At 45.6% G+C, this 23,232-nt stretch overlaps 2 protein-coding genes across 2 annotated transcripts; both read left to right on the top strand.

Annotated features, from left to right (window-relative positions):
- Positions 1–6,466: 6,466 nt before the first annotated feature.
- Positions 6,467–7,660, top strand: LOC128448730 (integumentary mucin C.1-like; the record flags this gene model as incomplete). The annotated part of the gene is made up of 2 exons (XM_053431501.1): positions 6,467–6,793; positions 7,103–7,660. Coding segments are annotated over 2 exons (885 nt in total), but the record flags the coding sequence as incomplete, so codon positions are not given.
- An 11,220-nt stretch (positions 7,661–18,880) lies between these two features.
- LOC128448729 (integumentary mucin C.1-like) lies at positions 18,881–20,817 on the top strand (the record flags this gene model as incomplete). The annotated part of the gene is made up of 2 exons (XM_053431500.1): positions 18,881–19,223; positions 20,768–20,817. Coding segments are annotated over 2 exons (393 nt in total), but the record flags the coding sequence as incomplete, so codon positions are not given.
- Between the last annotated feature and the right edge of the window lie 2,415 nt (positions 20,818–23,232).

Below are 23,232 nucleotides of genomic sequence, written 5' to 3'. Positions count from 1 at the left end.
GACCCCAATTACCAATACCCCAACTACAACAACCACTATCCCAACTACAAAAACCACAAACCCAGCTAAAACAACCACTACCCCAACTACAACAACCACTACCCCAACAACAACAACCACGAACCCAACAATAACAACAACTACCCCAACTACAACAACCACGACCCCAACCACAACAACCACTACCCCAACGACAACAACCACTACCCGATCTACAACTACCACTACCCCAACTACAACAACCACTACCCCAACTACAACAACCACTTCACCAACTACAACTACCACTACCCCAACTACAACAACCACTACCCCAACTACAACAACCACTACTCCTATAACCATGGCCATAACTACAACAACCACTACACCAACTACAAATACCACTACCACTACCCCAACTACAACAACAACTACCCCTACTACAACAACCACTACTCCTATAACCATGGCCATAACTACAACAACCACTACCCCAACTACAACAATCAATACACCAACTACAACAAACACTACCCCAACAACAACAACCACTACCCCAACAACAACAACGACTTCTCCAACTACAACAACCACTACCCCAACTACAACAACCACTACCCCAACTACAACTAACACTACCCCAACTACAACAACCACTACCCCAACTACAACAACCACTACCCCAACAACAACAACCTCTACCCCAATAACAACAACCACTTCTCCAACTACAACAACCACTAGCCCAACTACAACAACCACTACCCCAACTACAACAACCACTACCCCGCCTACAACAACCACTACCCCAACTACAACAACTACTACACCAACTACAACAACCACTACCCGATCTACAACTACCACTACCCCAACTACAACAACCACTACCCCAACAACAACAACGACTTCTCCAACTACAACAACCACTACCCCAACTACAACAACCACTACCCCAACTACAACAATCACTACACCAACTACAACAACCACTACCCCAACAACAACAACCACTAACCCAACAACAACAACGACTTCTCCAACTACAACAACCACTACCCCAACTACAACAACCACTACCCCAACTACAACTAACACTACCCGAACTACAACAACCACTACCCCAACTACAACAACCACTACCCCAACTACAACTACCACTACCCCAACTACAACAACGACCCCAACAACCACAACCCCAGCTACAACAACCACTACCCCAACTACAACAACCACTACACCAACTACAACAACCACTACCCCAACTACAACTACCACTACCCCAACTACAACAACCACTACCCAAACTACAACAACCACTACACCAACTATAACAACCACTACTCCTATAACCATGGCCATAACTACAACAACCACTACACCAACTACAACAACCACGAGCCCAAAAACAACAACCACTAACCCAACCACAACAACCACGATCCCAACAACAACAACCACTAACCCAACCACAACAACCACGAGCCCAACTACAACAACCACTACCCCAACTACAACTAACACTACCCCAACCACAATAGCCACTACCCCAACAACAACAACCACGACCCCAACAATTACAACCACTACCCCAACTACAACTACCACTACCCCAACTACAACTACCACTACCCCAACTACAACAACCACAACCCCAGCTACAACAACCACTACCCCAACTACAACAACCACTACACCAACTACAACAACCACTACCCCAACTACAACTACCACTACCCCAACTACAACAACCACTACCCAAACTACAACAACCACTACACCAACTACAACAACCACTACTCCTATAACCATGGCCATAACTACAACAACCACTACACCAACTACAACAACAACGAGCCCAACAACAACAACCACTAACCCAACCACAACAACCACGAACCCAACAACAACAACCACTAACCCAACCACAACAACCAAGAGCCCAACTACAACAACCAATATCCCAACTACAACAACCACGACCCCAACTACAACAACCACTACCCCAACTACAACTACCACTACCCCAACTACAACAACCACTTCTCCAACTACAACAACCACTACCCCGCCTACAACAACCACTACCCCAACTACAACAACCACTACACCATATACAACAATCACTACACCAACTACAACTACCACTACCCCAACTACAACAACCACTACACCAACTACAACAACCACTATCCCAACTACAACAACCACTACCCCAACTAGAACAACCACTACCCCAACTACAACTACCAATACCCCAACTACAACAACGACCCCAACAACCACAATCCCAGCTACAACAACCACTACCCCAACAACAACAACCACTACCCCAACTACAACAACCACTACACCAACTACAACTACCACTACCCCAAATACAACTACCACTACCCCAACTACAACAATCACTACCCAAACTACAACAACCACTACACCAACTACAACAACCACTACTCCTATAACCATGGCCATAACTACAACAACCACTATACCAACTAAAACAACCACTACCCGAACAACAACAACCACTAACCCAACAACAACCACGAGCCCAACCACAACAACCACTAACCCAACCACAACAACCACGAGCCCAACTACAACAACCAATATCCCAACTACAACAACCACGACCCCAACTACAACAACCACTACCCCAACCACAACAACAACGAGCCCAACTACAAAAACAACTACCCCAACTACAACAACCACTACCCCAATTACCACAACCACTACCCCAACCACAACAACTACTAGCCAAACAACAACAACCACGATCCCAACTACAACAACCACTATCCCAACTACAACAACCAAGACCCCAACTACAACAACCACTAACCCAACCACAACAACCACTACCCCAAGAACAACAACCACGACCCCAATTACCACTACCCCAACTACAACAACCACTATCGAAACTACAACAACCACGACCCCAAAAACAACAACCACGACCCCAACAACAACAACCACTAACCCAACTACAGCAACCAAAACCCCAACAACAACAACCACGACCCCAACAACAACAACCACTATCCCAACTAAAGCAACCACTACCCCAACAACAACAAACACGACCCCAATTACCACTACACCAACTACAACTACCACTATACCAACTACAACAACCACTGCGCCAACTACAACAACCATGAACGCAACGACCACTACCCCAACAACAACAACGACTACCCCAACTACAACAACCACTGCTCCAACTACAACAACCATGAACCCAACGACCACTACCCCAACAACAACAACGACTACCCCAACCACAACAACCAGTACCCAAACCACAACTACCACTAACCCAACTACAAGAACCACTACCCCAACAATAACAACCAAGACCCCAACAACAACAACCACGACCCCAACAACAACAACCACTACCCCAACTACAACAACCACTACCCCAACAACAACAACCATGACCCCAATTACCAATACCCCAACTACAACAACCACTATCCCAACTACAAAAACCACAAACCCAGCTAAAACAACCACTACCCCAACTACAACAACAACTACGCCAACTACAACACCCATGACCCCAACGACAACTACAACAACCAATAGCCCAACTACAACAACCACGACCCCGACTACAACAACAACTACCCCAACTACAACAACCACTACCCCAACAACAACAACCACGAACCCAACAATAACAACAACTACCCCAACTACAACAACCACGACCCCAACCACAACAACCACTACCCCAACGACAACAACCACTACCCGATCTACAACTACCACTACCCCAACTACAACAACCACTACACCAACTACAACTACAACAACCACTACCCCAACTACAACAACCACTACTCCTATAACCATGGCCATAACTACAACAACCACTACACCAACTACAAATACCACTACCCCAACTACAACAACAACTACCCCAACTACAACAACCACTACTCCTATAACCATGGCCATAACTACAACAACCACTACCCCAACTACAACAACCACTACCCCAACAACAACAACCTCTACCCCAATAACGACAACCACTTCTCCAATTACAACAACCACTAGCCCAACTACAACAACCACTACCCCAACTACAACAACCACTACCCCGCCTACAACAACCACTACCCCAACTACAACAACGACTACCCCAACCACAACAACCAGTACCCCAACCACAACTACCACTAACCCAAATACAAGAACCACTACCCCAACAATAACAACCAAGACCCCAACAACAACAACCACGACCCCAACAACAACCACTACCCCAACTACAACAACCACTACCCCAACAACAACAACCATGACCCCAATTACCAATACCCCAACTACAACAACCACTATCCCAACTACAAAAACCACAAACCCAGCTAAAACAACCACTACCCCAGCTACAACAACAACTACGCCAACTACAACACCCATGACCCCAACGACAACTACAACAACCAATAGCCCAACTACAACAACCACGACCCCGACTACAACAACAACTACCCCAACTACAACAACCACTACCCCAACAACAACAACCACGAACCCAACAATAACAACAACTACCCCAACTACAACAACCACGACCCCAACCACAACAACCACTACCCCAACGACAACAACCACTACCCGATCTACAACTACCACTACCCCAACTACAACAACCACTACACCAACGACAACTACAACAACCACTACCCCAACTACAACAACCACTACTCCTATAACCATGGCCATAACTACAAAAACCACTACACCAACTACAAATACCACTACCCCAACTACAACAACAACTACCCCAACTACAACAACCACTACTCCTATAACCATGGCCATAACTACAACAACCACTACCCCAACTACAACAATCACTACACCAACTACAACAAACACTACCCCAACAACAACAACCACTACCCCAACAACAACAACGACTTCTCCAACTACAACAACCACTACCCCAACTACAACAACCAGTACCCCAACTACAACTAACACTACCCCAACTACAACAACCACTACCCCAACTACAACAACCACTACCCCAACAACAACAACCTCTACCCCAATAACAACAACCACTTCTCCAACTACAACAACCACTAGCCCAACTACAACAACCACTACCCCAACTACAACAACCACTACCCCGCCTACAACAACCACTACCCCAACTACAACAACTACTACACCAACTACAACAACCACTACCCGATCTAGAACTACCACTACCCCAACTACAACAACCACTACACCAACTACAACTACCACTACCCCAACTACAACAACCACTACCCCAACAACAACAACGACTTCTCCAACTACAACAACCACTACCCCAACTACAACAACCACTACCCCAACTACAACAGTCACTACACCAACTACAACAACCACTACCCCAACAACAACAACCACTACCCCAACAAAAACAACGACTTCTCCAACTACAACAACCACTACCCCAACTACAACAACCACTACCCCAACTACAACTAACACTACCCGAACTACAACAACCACTACCCCAACTACAACAACCACTATCCCAACTACAACTACCACTACCCCAACTACAACAACGACCCCAACAACCACAACCCCAGCTACAACAACCACTACCCCAACTACAACAACCACGACACCAACTACAACAACCACTACCCCAACTACAACTACCACTACACCAACTACAACAACCACTACCCAAACTACAACAACCACTACACCAACTACAACAACCACTACTCCTATAACCATGGCCATAACTACAACAACCACTACCCCAACTACAACAACCACGAGCCCAAAAACAACAACCACTAACCCAACCACAACAACCACGAGCCCAACTACAACAACCACTACCCCAACTACAACTAACACTACCCCAACCACAACAGCCACTACCCCAACAACAACAACCACGACCCCAACAATTACAACCACTACCCCAACTACAACAACCACGACCCCAACCACAACAACCTCTACCCCAACGACAACAACCACGACCCCAACAACAACAACCACGATCCCATCTACAACAACAACTACCCCAACTACAACAACCACTACCCCTATAACCATGGCCATAACTACAACAACCACTACACCAACTACAACAACCACTACCCCAACCACAACAACCAGTACCCCAACCACAACTACCACTAACCCAACTACAAGAACCACTACCCCAACAATAACAACCACGACCCCAACAACAACAACCACGACCCCAACAACAACAACCACTACCCCAACTACAACAACCACTACCCCAACAACAACAACCATGACCCCAATTACCAATACCCCAACTACAACAACCACTATCCCAACTACAAAAACCACAAACCCAGCTAAAACAACCACTACCCCAACTACAACAACAACTACGCCAACTACAACACCCATGACCCCAACGACAACTACAACAACCAATAGCCCAACTACAACAACCACGACCCCGACTACAACAACAACTACCCCAACTACAACAACCACTACCCCAACTACAACAACAACTACCCCAAATACAACAACCACGACCCCAACCACAACAACCACTACCCCAACGACAACAACCACTACCCGATCAACAACTACCACTACCCCAACTACAACAACCACTACACCAACTACAACTACCACTACCCCAACTACAACAACCACTACCCCAACTACAACAACCACTACACCAACTACAACTACCACTACCCCAACTACAACAACCACTACCCCAACTACAACAACCACTACTCCTATAACCATGGCCATAACTACAACAACCACTACCCCAACTACAAAAATCACTACAACAACTACAACAAACACTACCCCAACAACAACAACCACTACCCCAACAACAACAACGACTTCTCCAACTACAACAACCACTACCCCAACTACAACAACCAGTACCCCAACTACAACTAACACTACCCCAACTACAACAACCACTACCCCAACTACAACAACCACTACCCCAACAACAACAACCTCTACCCCAATAACAACAACCACTTCTCCAATTACAACAACCACTAGCCCAACTACAACAACCACTACCCCAACTACAACAACCACTACCCCGCCTACAACAACCACTACCCCAACTACAACAACTACTACACCAACTACAACAACCACTACCCGATCTACAACTACCACTACCCCAACTACAACAACCACTACACCAACTACAACTACAACTACCCCAACTACAACAACCACTACCCCAACAACAACGACTTCTCCAACTACAACAACCACTACCCCAACTACAACAACCACTACCCCAACTACAACAATCACTACACAAACTACAACAACCACTACCCCAACAACAACAACCACTACCCCAACAACAACAACGACTTCTCCAACTACAACAACCACTACCCCAACTACAACAACCACTACCCCAACTACAACTAACACTACCCGAACTACAACAACCACTACCCCAACGACAACAACCACTACCCCAACTACAACTACCACTACCCCAACTACAACAACGACCCCAACAACCACAACCCCAGCTACAACAACCACTACCCCAACTACAACAACCACTACACCAACTACAACAACCACTATCCCAACTACAACTACCACTACCCCAACTACAACAACCACTACCCAAACTACAACAACCACTACACCAACTACAACAACCACTACTCCTATAACCATGGCCATAACTACAACAACCACTACACCAACTACAACAACCACGAGCCCAAAAACAACAACCACTAACCCAACCACAAAAACCACGAGCCCAACTACAACAACCACTACCCCAACTACAACTAACACTACCCCAACCACAACAGCCACTACCCCAACAACAACAACCACGACCCCAACAATTACAACCACTACCCCAACTACAACAACCATGACCCCAACCACAACAACCTCTACCCCAACGACAACAACCACGACCCCAACAACAACAACCACGATCCCATCTACAACAACAACTACCCCAACTACAACAACCACTACCCCTATAACCATGGCCATACCTACAACAACCACTACACCAACTACAACAACCACTACCCCAACCACAACAACCACGACCCCAACCACAACAACCACTACCCCAACGACAACAACCACTACCCGATCTACAACTACCACTACCCCAACTACAACAACCACTACACCAACTACAACTACCACTACCCCAACTACAACAACCACTACCCCAACTACAACAACCACTACACCAACTACAACTACCACTACCCCAACTACAACAACCACTACCCCAACTACAACAACCACTACTCCTATAACCATGGCCATAACTACAACAACCACTACCCCAACTACAACAATCACTACACCAACTACAACAAACACTACCCCAACAACAACAACCACTACCCCAACAACAACAACGACTTCTCCAACTACAACAACCACTACCCCAACTACAACAACCAGTACCCCAACTACAACTAACACTACCCCAACTACAACAATCACTACCCCAACTACAACAACCACTACCCCAACAACAACAACCTCTACCCCAATAACAACAACCACTTCTCCAATTACAACAACCACTAGCCCAACTACAACAACCACTACCCCAACTACAACAACCACTACCCCGCCTACAACAACCACTACCCCAACTACAACAACTACTACACCAACTACTACCCGATCTACAACTACCACTACCCCAACTACAACAACCACTACACCAACTACAACTACAACTACCCCAACTACAACAACCACTACCCCAACAACAACGACTTCTCCAACTACAACAACCACTACCCCAACTACAACAACCACTACCCCAACTACAACAATCACTACACAAACTACAACAACCACTACCCCAACAACCACTACCCCAACAACAACAACGACTTCTCCAACTACAACAACCACTACCCCAACTACAACAACCACTACCCCAACTACAACTAACACTACCCGAACTACAACAACCACTACCCCAACGACAACAACCACTACCCCAACTACAACTACCACTACCCCAACTACAACAACGACCCCAACAACCACAACCCCAGCTACAACAACCACTACCCCAACTACAACAACCACTACACCAACTACAACAACCACTACCCCAACTACAACTACCACTACCCCAACTACAACAACCACTACCCAAACTACAACAACCACTACACCAACTACAACAACCACTACTCCTATAACCATGGCCATAACTACAACAACCACTACACCAACTACAACAACCACGAGCCCAAAAACAACAACCACTACCCCAACTACAACTAACACTACCCCAACCACAACAGCCACTACCCCAACAACAACAACCACGACCCCAACAATTACAACCACTACCCCAACTACAACAACCATGACCCCAACCACAACAACCTCTACCCCAACGACAACAACCACGACCCCAACAACAACAACCACGATCCCATCTACAACAACAACTACCCCAACTACAACAACCACTACCCCAACAACAACAACCACGAACCCAACAATAACAACAACTACCCCAACTACAACAACCACGACCCCAACCACAACAACCACTACCCCAACGACAACAAACGCTACCCCAACAACAACAACCACTACCCCAACAACAACAACGACTTCTCAAACTACAACAACCACTACCCCAACTACAACAAACACGACCCCAACAACAACAACCACGACCCCACCAATAACAACAACCCCAACTACAACAACCACTACCCGATCTACAACTACCACTACCCCAACTACAACAACCACTACACCAACTACAACTACCACTACCCCAACTACAACAACCACTACCCCAACTACAACAACCACTACACCAACTACAACTACCACTACCCCAACTACAACAACCACTACCCCAACTACAACAACCACTACTCCTATAACCATGGCCATAACTACAACAACCACTACACCAACTACAAATACCACTACCCCAACTACAACAACAACTACCCCAACTACAACAACCACTACTCCTATAACCATGGCCATAACTACAACAACCACTACCCCAACTACAACAATCACTACACCAACTACAACAAACACTACCCCAACAACAACAACCACTACCCCAACAACAACAACGACTTCTCCAACTACAACAACCACGACCCCAACCACAACAACCTCTACCCCAACGACAACAAACACGACCCCAACAACAACAACCACGATCCCATCTACAACAACAACTACCCCAACTACAACAACCACTACCCCTATAACCATGGCCATAACTACAACAACCACTACACCAACTACAACAACCACTACCCCAACCACAACAACCAGTACCCCAACCACAACTACCACTAACCCAACTACAAGAACCACTACCCCATCAATAACAACCACGACCCCAACAACAACAACCACGACCCCAACAACAACAACCACTACCCCAACTACAACAACCACTACCCCAACTACAACAACAACTACGCCAACTACAACACCCATGACCCCAACGACAACTACCCCAACTACAACAACCAATAGCCCAACTACAACAACCACGACCCCGACTACAACAACAACTACCCCAACTACAACAACCACTACCCCAACAACAACAACCACGAACCCAACAATAACAACAACTACCCCAACTACAACAACCACGACCCCAACCACAACAACCACTACCCCAACGACAACAAACGCTACCCCAACAACAACAACCACTACCCCAACAACAACAACGACTTCTCAAACTACAACAACCACTACCCCAACTACAACAAACACGACCCCAACAACAACAACCACGACCCCACCAATAACAACAACCCCAACTACAACAACCACTACCCGATCTACAACTACCACTACCCCAACTACAACAACCACTACACCAACTACAACTACCACTACCCCAACTACAACAACCACTACCCCAACTACAACAACCACTACACCAACTACAACTACCACTACCCCAACTACAACAACCACTACCCCAACTACAACAACCACTACTCCTATAACCATGGCCATAACTACAACAACCACTACACCAACTACAAATACCACTACCCCAACTACAACAACAACTACCCCAACTACAACAACCACTACTCCTATAACCATGGCCATAACTACAACAACCACTACCCCAACTACAACAATCACTACACCAACTACAACAAACACTACCCCAACAACAACAACCACTACCCCAACAACAACAACGACTTCTCCAACTACAACAACCACGACCCCAACCACAACAACCTCTACCCCAACGACAACAAACACGACCCCAACAACAACAACCACGATCCCATCTACAACAACAACTACCCCAACTACAACAACCACTACCCCTATAACCATGGCCATAACTACAACAACCACTACACCAACTACAACAACCACTACCCCAACCACAACAACCAGTACCCCAACCACAACTACCACTAACCCAACTACAAGAACCACTACCCCATCAATAACAACCACGACCCCAACAACAACAACCACGACCCCAACAACAACAACCACTACCCCAACTACAACAACCACTACCCCAACAACAACAACCATGACCCCAATTACCAATACCCCAACTACAACAACCACTATCCCAACTACAAAAACCACAAACCCAGCTAAAACAACCACTACCCCAACTACAACAACAACTACGCCAACTACAGCACCCATGACCCCAACGACAACTACCCCAACTACAACAACCAATAGCCCAACTACAACAACCACGACCCCGACTATAAAAACAACTACCCCAACTACAACAACCACTACCCCAACAACAACAACCACGAACCCAACAATAACAACAACTACCCCAACTACAACAACCACGACCCCAACTACAACAACTACTACACCAACTACAACAACCACTACCCCATCTACAACTACCACTACCCCAACTACAACAACCACTACACCAACTACAACTACCACTACCCCAACTAAAACAACCACTACCCCAACAACAACAACGACTTCTCCAACTACAACAACCACTACCCCAACTACAACAACCACTACCCCAACTACAACAATCACTACACCAACTACAACAACCACTACCCCAACAAAAACAACCACTACCCCAACAACAACAACGACTTCTCCAACTACAACAACCACTACCCCAACTACAACTACCACTACCCCAACTACAACAACCACTACCCAAACTACAACAACCACTACACCAACTACAACAACCACTACTCCTATAACCATGGCCATAACTACAACAACCACTACCCCAACTACAACAACCACTACCCCAACAACAACAACCTCTACCCCAACTACAACAACCACTAGCCCAACTACAACAACTACTACACCAACTACAACAACCACTACCCCATCTACAACTACCACTACCCCAACTACAACAACCACTACACCAACTACAACTACCACTACCCCAACTAAAACAACCACTACCCCAACAACAACAACAACTTCTCCAACTACAACAACCACTACCCCAACTACAACAACCACTACCCCAACTACAACTAACACTACCCGAACTACAACAACCACTACCCCAACTACTAAAACCACTACCCCAACTACAACTACCACTACCCCAACTACAACAACGACCCCAACAACCACAACCCCAGCTACAACAACCACTACCCCAACTACAACAACCACTACACCAACTACAACAACCACTACCCAAACTACAACAACCACTACACCAACTACAACAACCACTACTCCTATAACCATGGCCATAACTACAACAACCACTACACCAACTACAACAACCACGAGCCCAAAAACAACAACCACTAACCCAACCACAACAACCACGAGCCCAACAACAACAACCACTAACCCAACCACAACAACCACGAGCCCAACTACAACAACCACTACCCCAACTACAACTAACACTACCCCAACCACAACAGCCACTACCCCAACAACAACAACCACGACCCCAACAATTACAACCACTACCCCGACTACAACAACCACGACCCCAACCACAACAACCTCTACCCCAACGACAACAACCACGACCCCAACAACAACAACCACGATCCCATCTACAACAACAACTACCCCAACTACAACAACCACTACCCCTATAACCATGGCCATAACTACAACAACCACTACACCAACTACAACAACCACTACCCCAACCACAACAACCAGTAACCAAACCACAACTACCACTAACCCAACTACAAGAACCACTACCCCAACAATAACAACCACGACCCCAACAACAACAACCACGACCCCAACAACAACAACCGCTACCCCAACTACAACAACCACTACCCCAACAACAACAACCATGACCCCAATTACCAATACCCCAACTAAAACAACCACTATCCCAACTACAAAAACCACAAACCCAGCTAAAACAACCACTACCCCAACTACAACAACAACTACGCCAACTACAACACCCATGACCCCAACGACAACTACTCCAACTACAACAACCAATAGCCCAACTACAACAACAACAACAACTACCCCAACTACAACAACCACGAACCCAACAACAACAACCACGAACCCAACAATAACAACAACTACCCCAACTACAACAACCACGACCCCAACAACAACAACAACTACCCCAACGACAACAAACACTACCCCAACAACAACAACCACTACCCCAACAACAACAACGACTTCTCCAACTACAACAACCACTACCCCAACTACAACAACCACGACCCCAACAACAACAACCACGACCCCACCAATAACAACGACCCCAACTACAACAACCACTACCCGATCTACAACTACCACTACCCCAACTACAACAACCACTACACCAACTACAACTACCACTACCCCAACTACAACAACCACTACCCCAACTACAACAACCACTACACCAACTACAACTACCACTACCCCAACTACAACAACCACTACCCCAACTACAACAACCACTACCCCAACTACAACTAACACTACCCCAACTACAACAACCACTACCCCAACTACAACAACCACTACCCCAACTGCAACTACCACTACCCCAACTACAACAACGACCCCAACTACAAAAACCACTACCCAAACTACAACAACCACTACACCAACTACAACAACCATGAACCCAACGACCACTACCCCAACAACAACAACGACTACCCCAACTACAACAACCACGACCCGAACCACAACAGCCACTACCCCAACAACAACAACCACGACCCCAACAATTACAACCACTACCCCAACTACAACAACCACGACCCCAACCACAACAACCTCTACCCCAACGATAACAACCACGACCCCAACAACAACAACCACGACCCCATCTACAACAACAACTACCCCAACTACAATAACCACTAGCCCAACCACAACAACCACGAGCCAAACTACAACAACCACGACCCCAACAACAACAACCACGACCCCAACCACAACAACCTCTACCCCAACGACAACAACCACGACCCCAACAACAACAACAACGAGCCAAACTACAACAACCACGACCCCAACCACAACAACCACGACCCCAACAACAACAACCACGACCCCAACTACCACTTTCCCAATTACAATAACCACTACCCCAATCACAACAACCACGAACCCAACAATAACAACCACTACCCCAGCTACAACAACCACTACCCCAACTACAACAACCACGACCCCGAAAACAAAAACCACTACCCAAACAACAACAACCACTACCCCAACTACAACAACCACTACCCCAACTACAACAACAACTACCCCAACAATAACAACCACTACCCCAACTACAACAACCACGACCCCAACCACAACAACCACTACCCCTACGACAACAAACACTACCCCAACAACAACAACCACTACCCCAACTACAACAACCACTACCCCAACCACAACAACCACTAGCCCAAAAACAACAACCACTTCCCCAACAACAACAACCACTACCCCAACTACAACAACAACTACCCCAACCACAATAACGACTACCCAGTCTACAACAACCATGATCCCAACGACAACGACCACGATCCAAACTACAACAACCACTATCCCAACTACAACAATTACGACCCCAACTACAACAACCACGACCCCAACTACCACTAGCCTAACTAAAACAACCACTACCCCAACTACAACATCCAGTAGCCCAAGTACAACTACCAACACCCCAACAACAACCACTACCCCAACATCAACAACCACCATTCCAACTACAACAACCACTACTCCAACTACAACAACCACTAGCCCAACTACAACAACCACGACCCCGAAAACAAAAACCACTACCCAAACAACAACAACCACTACCCCAACTACAACAACCACTACCCCAACTACAACAACAACTACCCCAACAAAAACAACCACTACCCCAACTACAACAACCACGACCCCAACCACAACAACCACTACCCCAACGACAACAAACACTACCCCAACAACAACAACCACTACCCCAACAACAACAATGACTTCTCCAACTACAACAACCACTACCCCAACTACAACAACCACTACCCCAACAACAACAACCACTACCCCAACCACAACAACCACGAGCCAAACTACAACAACCACGACCCCAACAACAAGAACCACGACCCCAACCACAACAACCACTACCCCAACCACAACAACGACTACCCCAACTACAACAACCACTACTCCTATAACCATGGCCATAACTACAACAACCACTACACCAACTACAACAACCACTATCCCAACAACAACAACCAGTACACCAACTACAACAACCACGACCCCAACTACAACAACAACTACTCCTATAACCATGGCCATAACTACAACAACCACTACACCAACTACAACAACCACTATCCCAACAACAACAACCAGTACACCAACTACAACAACCACGACCCCAACTACAACAACAACTACCCCAACCACAACAACCACTAGCCCAACCACAACAACCACGAGCCAAACTACAACAACCACGACCCCAACTAGAACAACCACTACCCCAACCACAACAACCACTAGCCCAAAAACAACAACCACGACCCCAACTACAACAACCACTACCCCAACCACAACAACCACTAGCCCAACCACAACAACAACGAGCCAAACTACAACAACCACGACCCCAACCACAATAACCACTACCCCAACCACAACAACCATGAACCCAACAATAACAACCACTACCCCAGCTACAACAACCACTACCCCAACTACAACAACCACTACCCCAACCACAACAACCACTAGCCCAACAACAACAACCACTTCCCCAACAACAACAACCACTACCCCAACTACAACAACAACTACCCCAACCACAATAACGACTACCCAGTCTACAACAACCATGATCCCAACGACAACGACCACGATCCAAACTACAACAACCACTATCCCAACTACAACAATTACGACCCCAACTACAACAACCACGACCCCAACTACCACTAGCCTAACTAAAACAACCACTATCCCAACTACAACATCCAGTAGCCCAAGTACAACTACCAACACCCCAACAACAACCACTACCCCAACATCAACAACCACCACGCCAACTACAACAACCACTACTCCAACTACAACAACCACTAGCCCAACTACAACAACCACGACCCCGAAAACAAAAACCACTACCCAAACAACAACAACCACTACCCCAACTACAACAACCACTACCCCAACTACAACAACAACTACCCCAACAATAACAACCACTACCCCAACTACAACAACCACGACCCCAACCACAACAACCACTACCCCTACGATAACAAACACTACCCCAACAACAACAACCACTACCCCAACATCAACAACCACCATTCCAACTACAACAACCACTACTCCAACTACAACAACCACTAGCCCAACTACAACAACCACGACCCCGAAAACAAAAACCACTACCCAAACAACAACAACCACTACCCCAACTACAACAACCACTACCCCAACTACAACAACCACTACCCCAACTACAACAACAACTACCCCAACAATAACAACCACTACCCCAACTACAACAACCACGACCCCAACCACAACAACCACTACCCCTACGACAACAAACACTACCCCAACATCAACAACCACCATTCCAACTACAACAAACACTACTCCAACTACAACAACCACTAGCCCAACTACAACAACCACGACCCCGAAAACAAAAACCACTACCCAAACAACAACAACCACTACCCCAACTACAACAACCACTACCCCAACTACAACAACAACTACCCCAACAACGACTACCCAGTCTACAACAACCATGATCCCAACGACAACGACCACGATCCAAACTTCAACAACCACTATCCCAACTACAACAATTACGACCCCAACTACAACAACCACGACCCCAACTACCACTAGCCTAACTAATACCACCACTACCCCAACTACAACATCCAGTAGCCCAAGTACAACTACCAACACCCCAACAACAACCACTACCCCAACATCAACAACCACCATTCCAACTACAACAACCACTACTCCAACTTCAACAACCACTAGCCCAACTACAACAACCACGACCCCGAAAACAAAAACCACTACCCAAACAACAACAACCACTACCCCAACTACAACAACCACTACCCCAACTACAACAACAACTACCCCAACAATAACAACCACTACCCCAACTACAACAACCACGACCCCAACCACAACAACCACTACCCCAACGACAACAAACACTACCCCAACAACAACAACCACTACCCCAACAACAACAATGACTTCTCCAACTACAACAACCACTACCCCAACTACAACAACCACTACCCCAACAACAACAACCACTACCCCAACCACAACAACCACTATCCCAACTACAACAATTACGACCCCAACTACAACAACCACGACCCCAACTACCACTAGCCTAACTAAAACAACCACTACCCCAACTACAACATCCAGTAGCCCAAGTACAACTACCAACACCCCAACAACAACCACTACCCCAACATCAACAACCACCACGCCAACTACAACAACCACTACTCCAACTACAACAACCACTAGCCAAACTACAACAACCACGACCCCGAAAACAAAAACCACTACCCAAACAACAACAACCACTACCCCAACTACAACAACCACTACCCCAACTACAACAACAACTACCCCAACAATAACAACCACTACCCCAACTACAACAACCACGACCCCAACCACAACAACCACTACCCCTACGACAACAAACACTACCCCAACAACAACAACCACTACCCCAACTACAACAACCACTACCCCAACCACAACAACCACTAGCCCAACAACAACAACCACTTCCCCAACAACAACAACCACTACCCCAACTACAACAACAACTACCCCAACCACAATAACGACTACCCAGTCTACAACAACCATGATCCCAACTACAACAACAACTACCCCAACTACAACAACCACTACCCCAACTACAACAACCACTACCCCAATTATCACAACCACTACCCCAACCACAACAACTACTAGCCCAACAACAACAACCACGATCCCAACCACAACAACGACTACCAAGACTACAACAACAATGATCCCAACAACCACTACCCCAACTAAAACAACCACTACCCCAACTACAACAACAACTACCCCAACAACAACCACTCCTGCTACAACAACCACTACCCCAATAACAACAACCACTCCCCCAAATACAACGACCACTATGCCCACTACAACAACCACTATGCCAACTACAACAACCACGACCCCGACAACAACCACTACCCCAACTACAAAAACCACGACCCCAACAACAACAACCACTACCCCAACTACAACAACCACTAGCCCAACTACAACAACCACTACCCCAACTACAACAACCACTACGCCAACTACAACAACCACTACCCCAACATCAACAACCACTACCCCAACTACAACAACCACTACCCCAATTACAACAACCTCTACCCCAACTACAACAACCACTACTCAAACCACAACTTCCACTACCCCAACTACAACAACCACAACCCCAACTACCACTGCCCCAACTACAACAACCACTACCCAAACTACCACTACCCCAACTAAAACAACCACTACCCCAACTACAACAACCAGTAGCCCAACTACAACTACCACCATCCCAACAACAACAACAACCACTACCCCAACTACAACAACCACGACCCCAACTACAACAACAAGTACCCCAACTACAACATCCACTAACCCAACCACAGCTACCACTACCCCAACTACAACAACCACAACCCCAAGTACAACAACCACTTCCCCAACAACCACTACCCCAACTAAAACAACCACTACCCCAACTACAACAACCTCTACCCCAACTACAACAACCACTACCCTAACTACAACTACCACTACCCCAATTACAACAACCACTACCCCAACTACAACAACCACTACCCCAACTACAACAACCACTACGCCAACTACAACAACCACTACCCCAACATCAACAACCACTACCCCAACTACAACAACCACTACCCCAACTACAACAACCTCTACCCCAACAACAACAACAAGTACCCCAACTACAACAACCACTACCCCAACTACAACAACCACTAACCCAACCACAGCTACCACTACCCCAACTACAACAACCACAACCCCAACTACAACAACCACTTCCCCAACAACCACTACCCCAACTAAAACAACCACTACCCCAACTACAACAACCTCTACCCCAACTACAACAACCACTACCCTAACTACAACTACCACTACCCCAATTACAACAACCACTACCCCAACAACGACAACCACTACTCCAACTACAACAACCACTACCCCAACTACAACAACCACTTCCCCAACAACCACTACCCCAACTAAAACAACCACTACCCCAACTACAACAACCACTACCCCTACAACCATGGCCGTAACTAAAAAAAACACTACCCAAGCAACAACAACCACTTCCCCATCTACAACAACCACTACCCTAACTACAACAACCAGTAGCCCAACTACAACTACCACCACCCCAACATCAACAACCACTACCCCAACTACAACAACAACTATCCCAACTACAAGAACCACTACCCCATCTACAACAACAACTATCCCAATAACAACAACCACTACCCCATATACAACAACCACTACCCCATCTACAACAACCACTACCCCAACTACAACAACAACTATCCCATCTACAACAACCACTACCCCATCTACAACAACCACTACCCCAACTACAACAACCACTACCCCAACTACAACAACCCCTACCCCAACTACAACATCCACTAACCCAACCACAGCTACCACTACCCCAACTACAACAACCACTACCCCAACTACAACAACCACTACCCCAACTACAACAACCACTAACCCAACCACAACAACCACTAACCCAACCACAGCTACAACTACCCCAACTAAAACAACCACAACCCCAACTACCACTGCCCCAACTAAAACAACCACTACCCCAACAACAACAACCACCACGCCAACTACAACAACCACTACCCCAATGACAACAACCACTACACAAACTACACCAACCACTACCCAAACGACAACAAGCACTGCCCTAACTTCAGCAGCCAATACCCCAACTGCTGCTGCCACCACATCCACAACAACCTCGACACAGGCAGCTACAAATACAACAACCACTGCCAGTGATGCCTGTTGTGTCAGAATGGGAATGCTGCATCTGCTGATTGGACTTCTCATATTCATCCTGTTTTAGATTTCAGGACAAATGTGGATGAACCTTTGAATCCACTGGAAGGACTCTGAGATAACCTTTAGAAGTCTGGTCTTTGGTGTACTTGCTGCCATCTTTGATTGGTAGTCACACAGATTATAAAATACCTATTTAGTCAAAAGGGGATAGGGTCTGGGTGAAGTTAAAGTGAGCTAAGTCAGCACCAATGATATAGACACATGCACACAAAACTTTAACTTTTGTTCAATTTATTTACCTTAATTTAAGTGAAACATAAATATCTTCACGGGATCATACTCACTGGGGATTTCTTCACAAATCTGTGTTTATATTTAAAGTGGACTGAATACTGTTATACATTTGACCTTATTTAACTTTTTTTGCAACTTGTACAACTATGATACCTTATTTAAAAATATTATAATACTAAATTGTATAATAATATGTGAATCAGTACACGTGTGAAATTCTAATCAAATAAATACCATCTTTTAACTCTCTCAATTAATTAATTAATTCACTGCTTTTCTTTAGTCTTTTCTCATGGTGAAAATGTAGGAAAAAACTTGTTGTGGTTACTCTTTTGTATATGACACAATTTGCTTTCATATTAGATTAAGGCCATAAAAGATGGGAATGATGATAAATGTGTGTTATTACACAAAAGAAGAAAATATTTACTGCATTATATGTTGTAATCATTCATTAAACTACTTAAAAAAACATCTTCATTACTGCTGTCAATCTTCCTGATAAAATCATATCGGGACCAGCTTCTTCAAATAATACTTTATAAGTTTTCCCAGCTGCTTTACTAGAGAAACCTTTTCTATTCTAGATATGGACATAAATACATAATTTGAATACATGTATTTGAGATCGTAATTTTTTTTTTATTATTATGACAGCAGTAGGATGTGTCACATGCTTCTTCTTGCATTGGTGAAGCCGGAGTTATGCCCAAACACAGCTCAGACAACGACTGGCAGTATAGCAAAAGTTTTCTAATAATTATTCAATGATGATAAATGGTTTTGGTACAGGAAGTCTCGAGGGACGGAATGGCTGAATTGTGGAGCGACAGCAGAGGAAGCCCAGTGGCTCCGCAGGAAACAAGCAGGAGAGACAGGTGACTAACCTGCTGGCTGATTAGTCACCTGGGATGAGCAGGGACACAAAGTGGAAGCAGTTTGAACACACCACGAATACGAAGCAGGATTTCAAGCCAATGCTGGTTGATACTACTGCAGACTGTATAATCTGGAGGTGAGAGGCGTGGAGACCACGGTCCACACACACACACACACATACACACACACACACACACACAAACACACATGGCAGCAGGTGATTAGAGGTGATGACCCCCAGAGGGAAACCCCACCCACTCCCAGACCTGCACCAATCACACTCACACATACTAGGCATGCCACACATATCAGTGCTCATTCATTCACACACACACACGGAGGAAAGAAGGCCAGGGAGTGGATCATGACACCTTCCTCTTCTAGTGCTATAGAAACAAAAGATATTATTTATTAAATGTCAAGTCAGACAACTTTTACATGTACAGCTTTGGCAGACCTCCTCTACTCCTTCTCCTCCACTGCTGGATCCACTACATCGGCTAGTGTGTAAATGTCTTTACGTCAACTTGTGGAATATAACAATGAGTACATGTTCTTTGGGGTCGGTCATCTGAGGCTACTGCACCAACTACAACAACTTCTAAACCAACAACTAAAACTACTTCTCCAACTGTATCTTCTGAAGAAACTGTTCTCCCAACAACATCTACTGTCCCTCTAACAACAGCAATGTCCTCCACCCTAGCAACAAATTCCAACTCAACATCACAGGCAGCTACAGCCTCTGCCAGTGATGCCTGTTATATCACGATGGGAATGCTTCATTTGTTGATTAGATTCCTTCATTTCATCCTATTTTAGAATATGATGAAGGAACTATGAAGCCACCAGATGACGTCTGATGTCTAACTATGTACACACAACTCAAATTTAACTTTAATGACTTAAAAAATGTAAAAAGTGTAAAGTTTTGAATTTATTCATCAGCTTTAATTTGACTGGAATGTTTCCAATTAAAGTGGAAGTTACTAACTTTTCCTCCAAAACCTGTGTATTTCAAATGCACTAAAATCTTACATTAAGACTGTTACATTAACTGTTTCTCTCAATTTGTTTTACAACCCCGGCAAAAATCGTTTTCATTGATCCTCTTCTACTTCTTCCAGCGTGCGTGCAGTTGAGTTCTGTTGACAACAACTATGCATCGCTTTACATACGTCACATACTACATTGCTCTGATTGGTTGTAGGTCTATCCAATTGAGCGAAGAGGAATTTTATTTCCTGGTTCGGTTGAAACACGCCCCATAATCACAGCCCAATGGAGCGGTATCAGACTCACATTCTGACTAGAATTGTGAGTATGACAACGTCAGGCTATACAGGTGCAAGATTT

This window comes from Pleuronectes platessa, chromosome 9 (assembly GCF_947347685.1).
Source record: "Pleuronectes platessa chromosome 9, fPlePla1.1, whole genome shotgun sequence".
NCBI lineage: Eukaryota > Metazoa > Chordata > Actinopteri > Pleuronectiformes > Pleuronectidae > Pleuronectes > Pleuronectes platessa.
The sequence above is the reverse complement of the archived record's forward strand: the minus strand, read 5'-3'. Positions and strand labels throughout refer to the sequence as shown.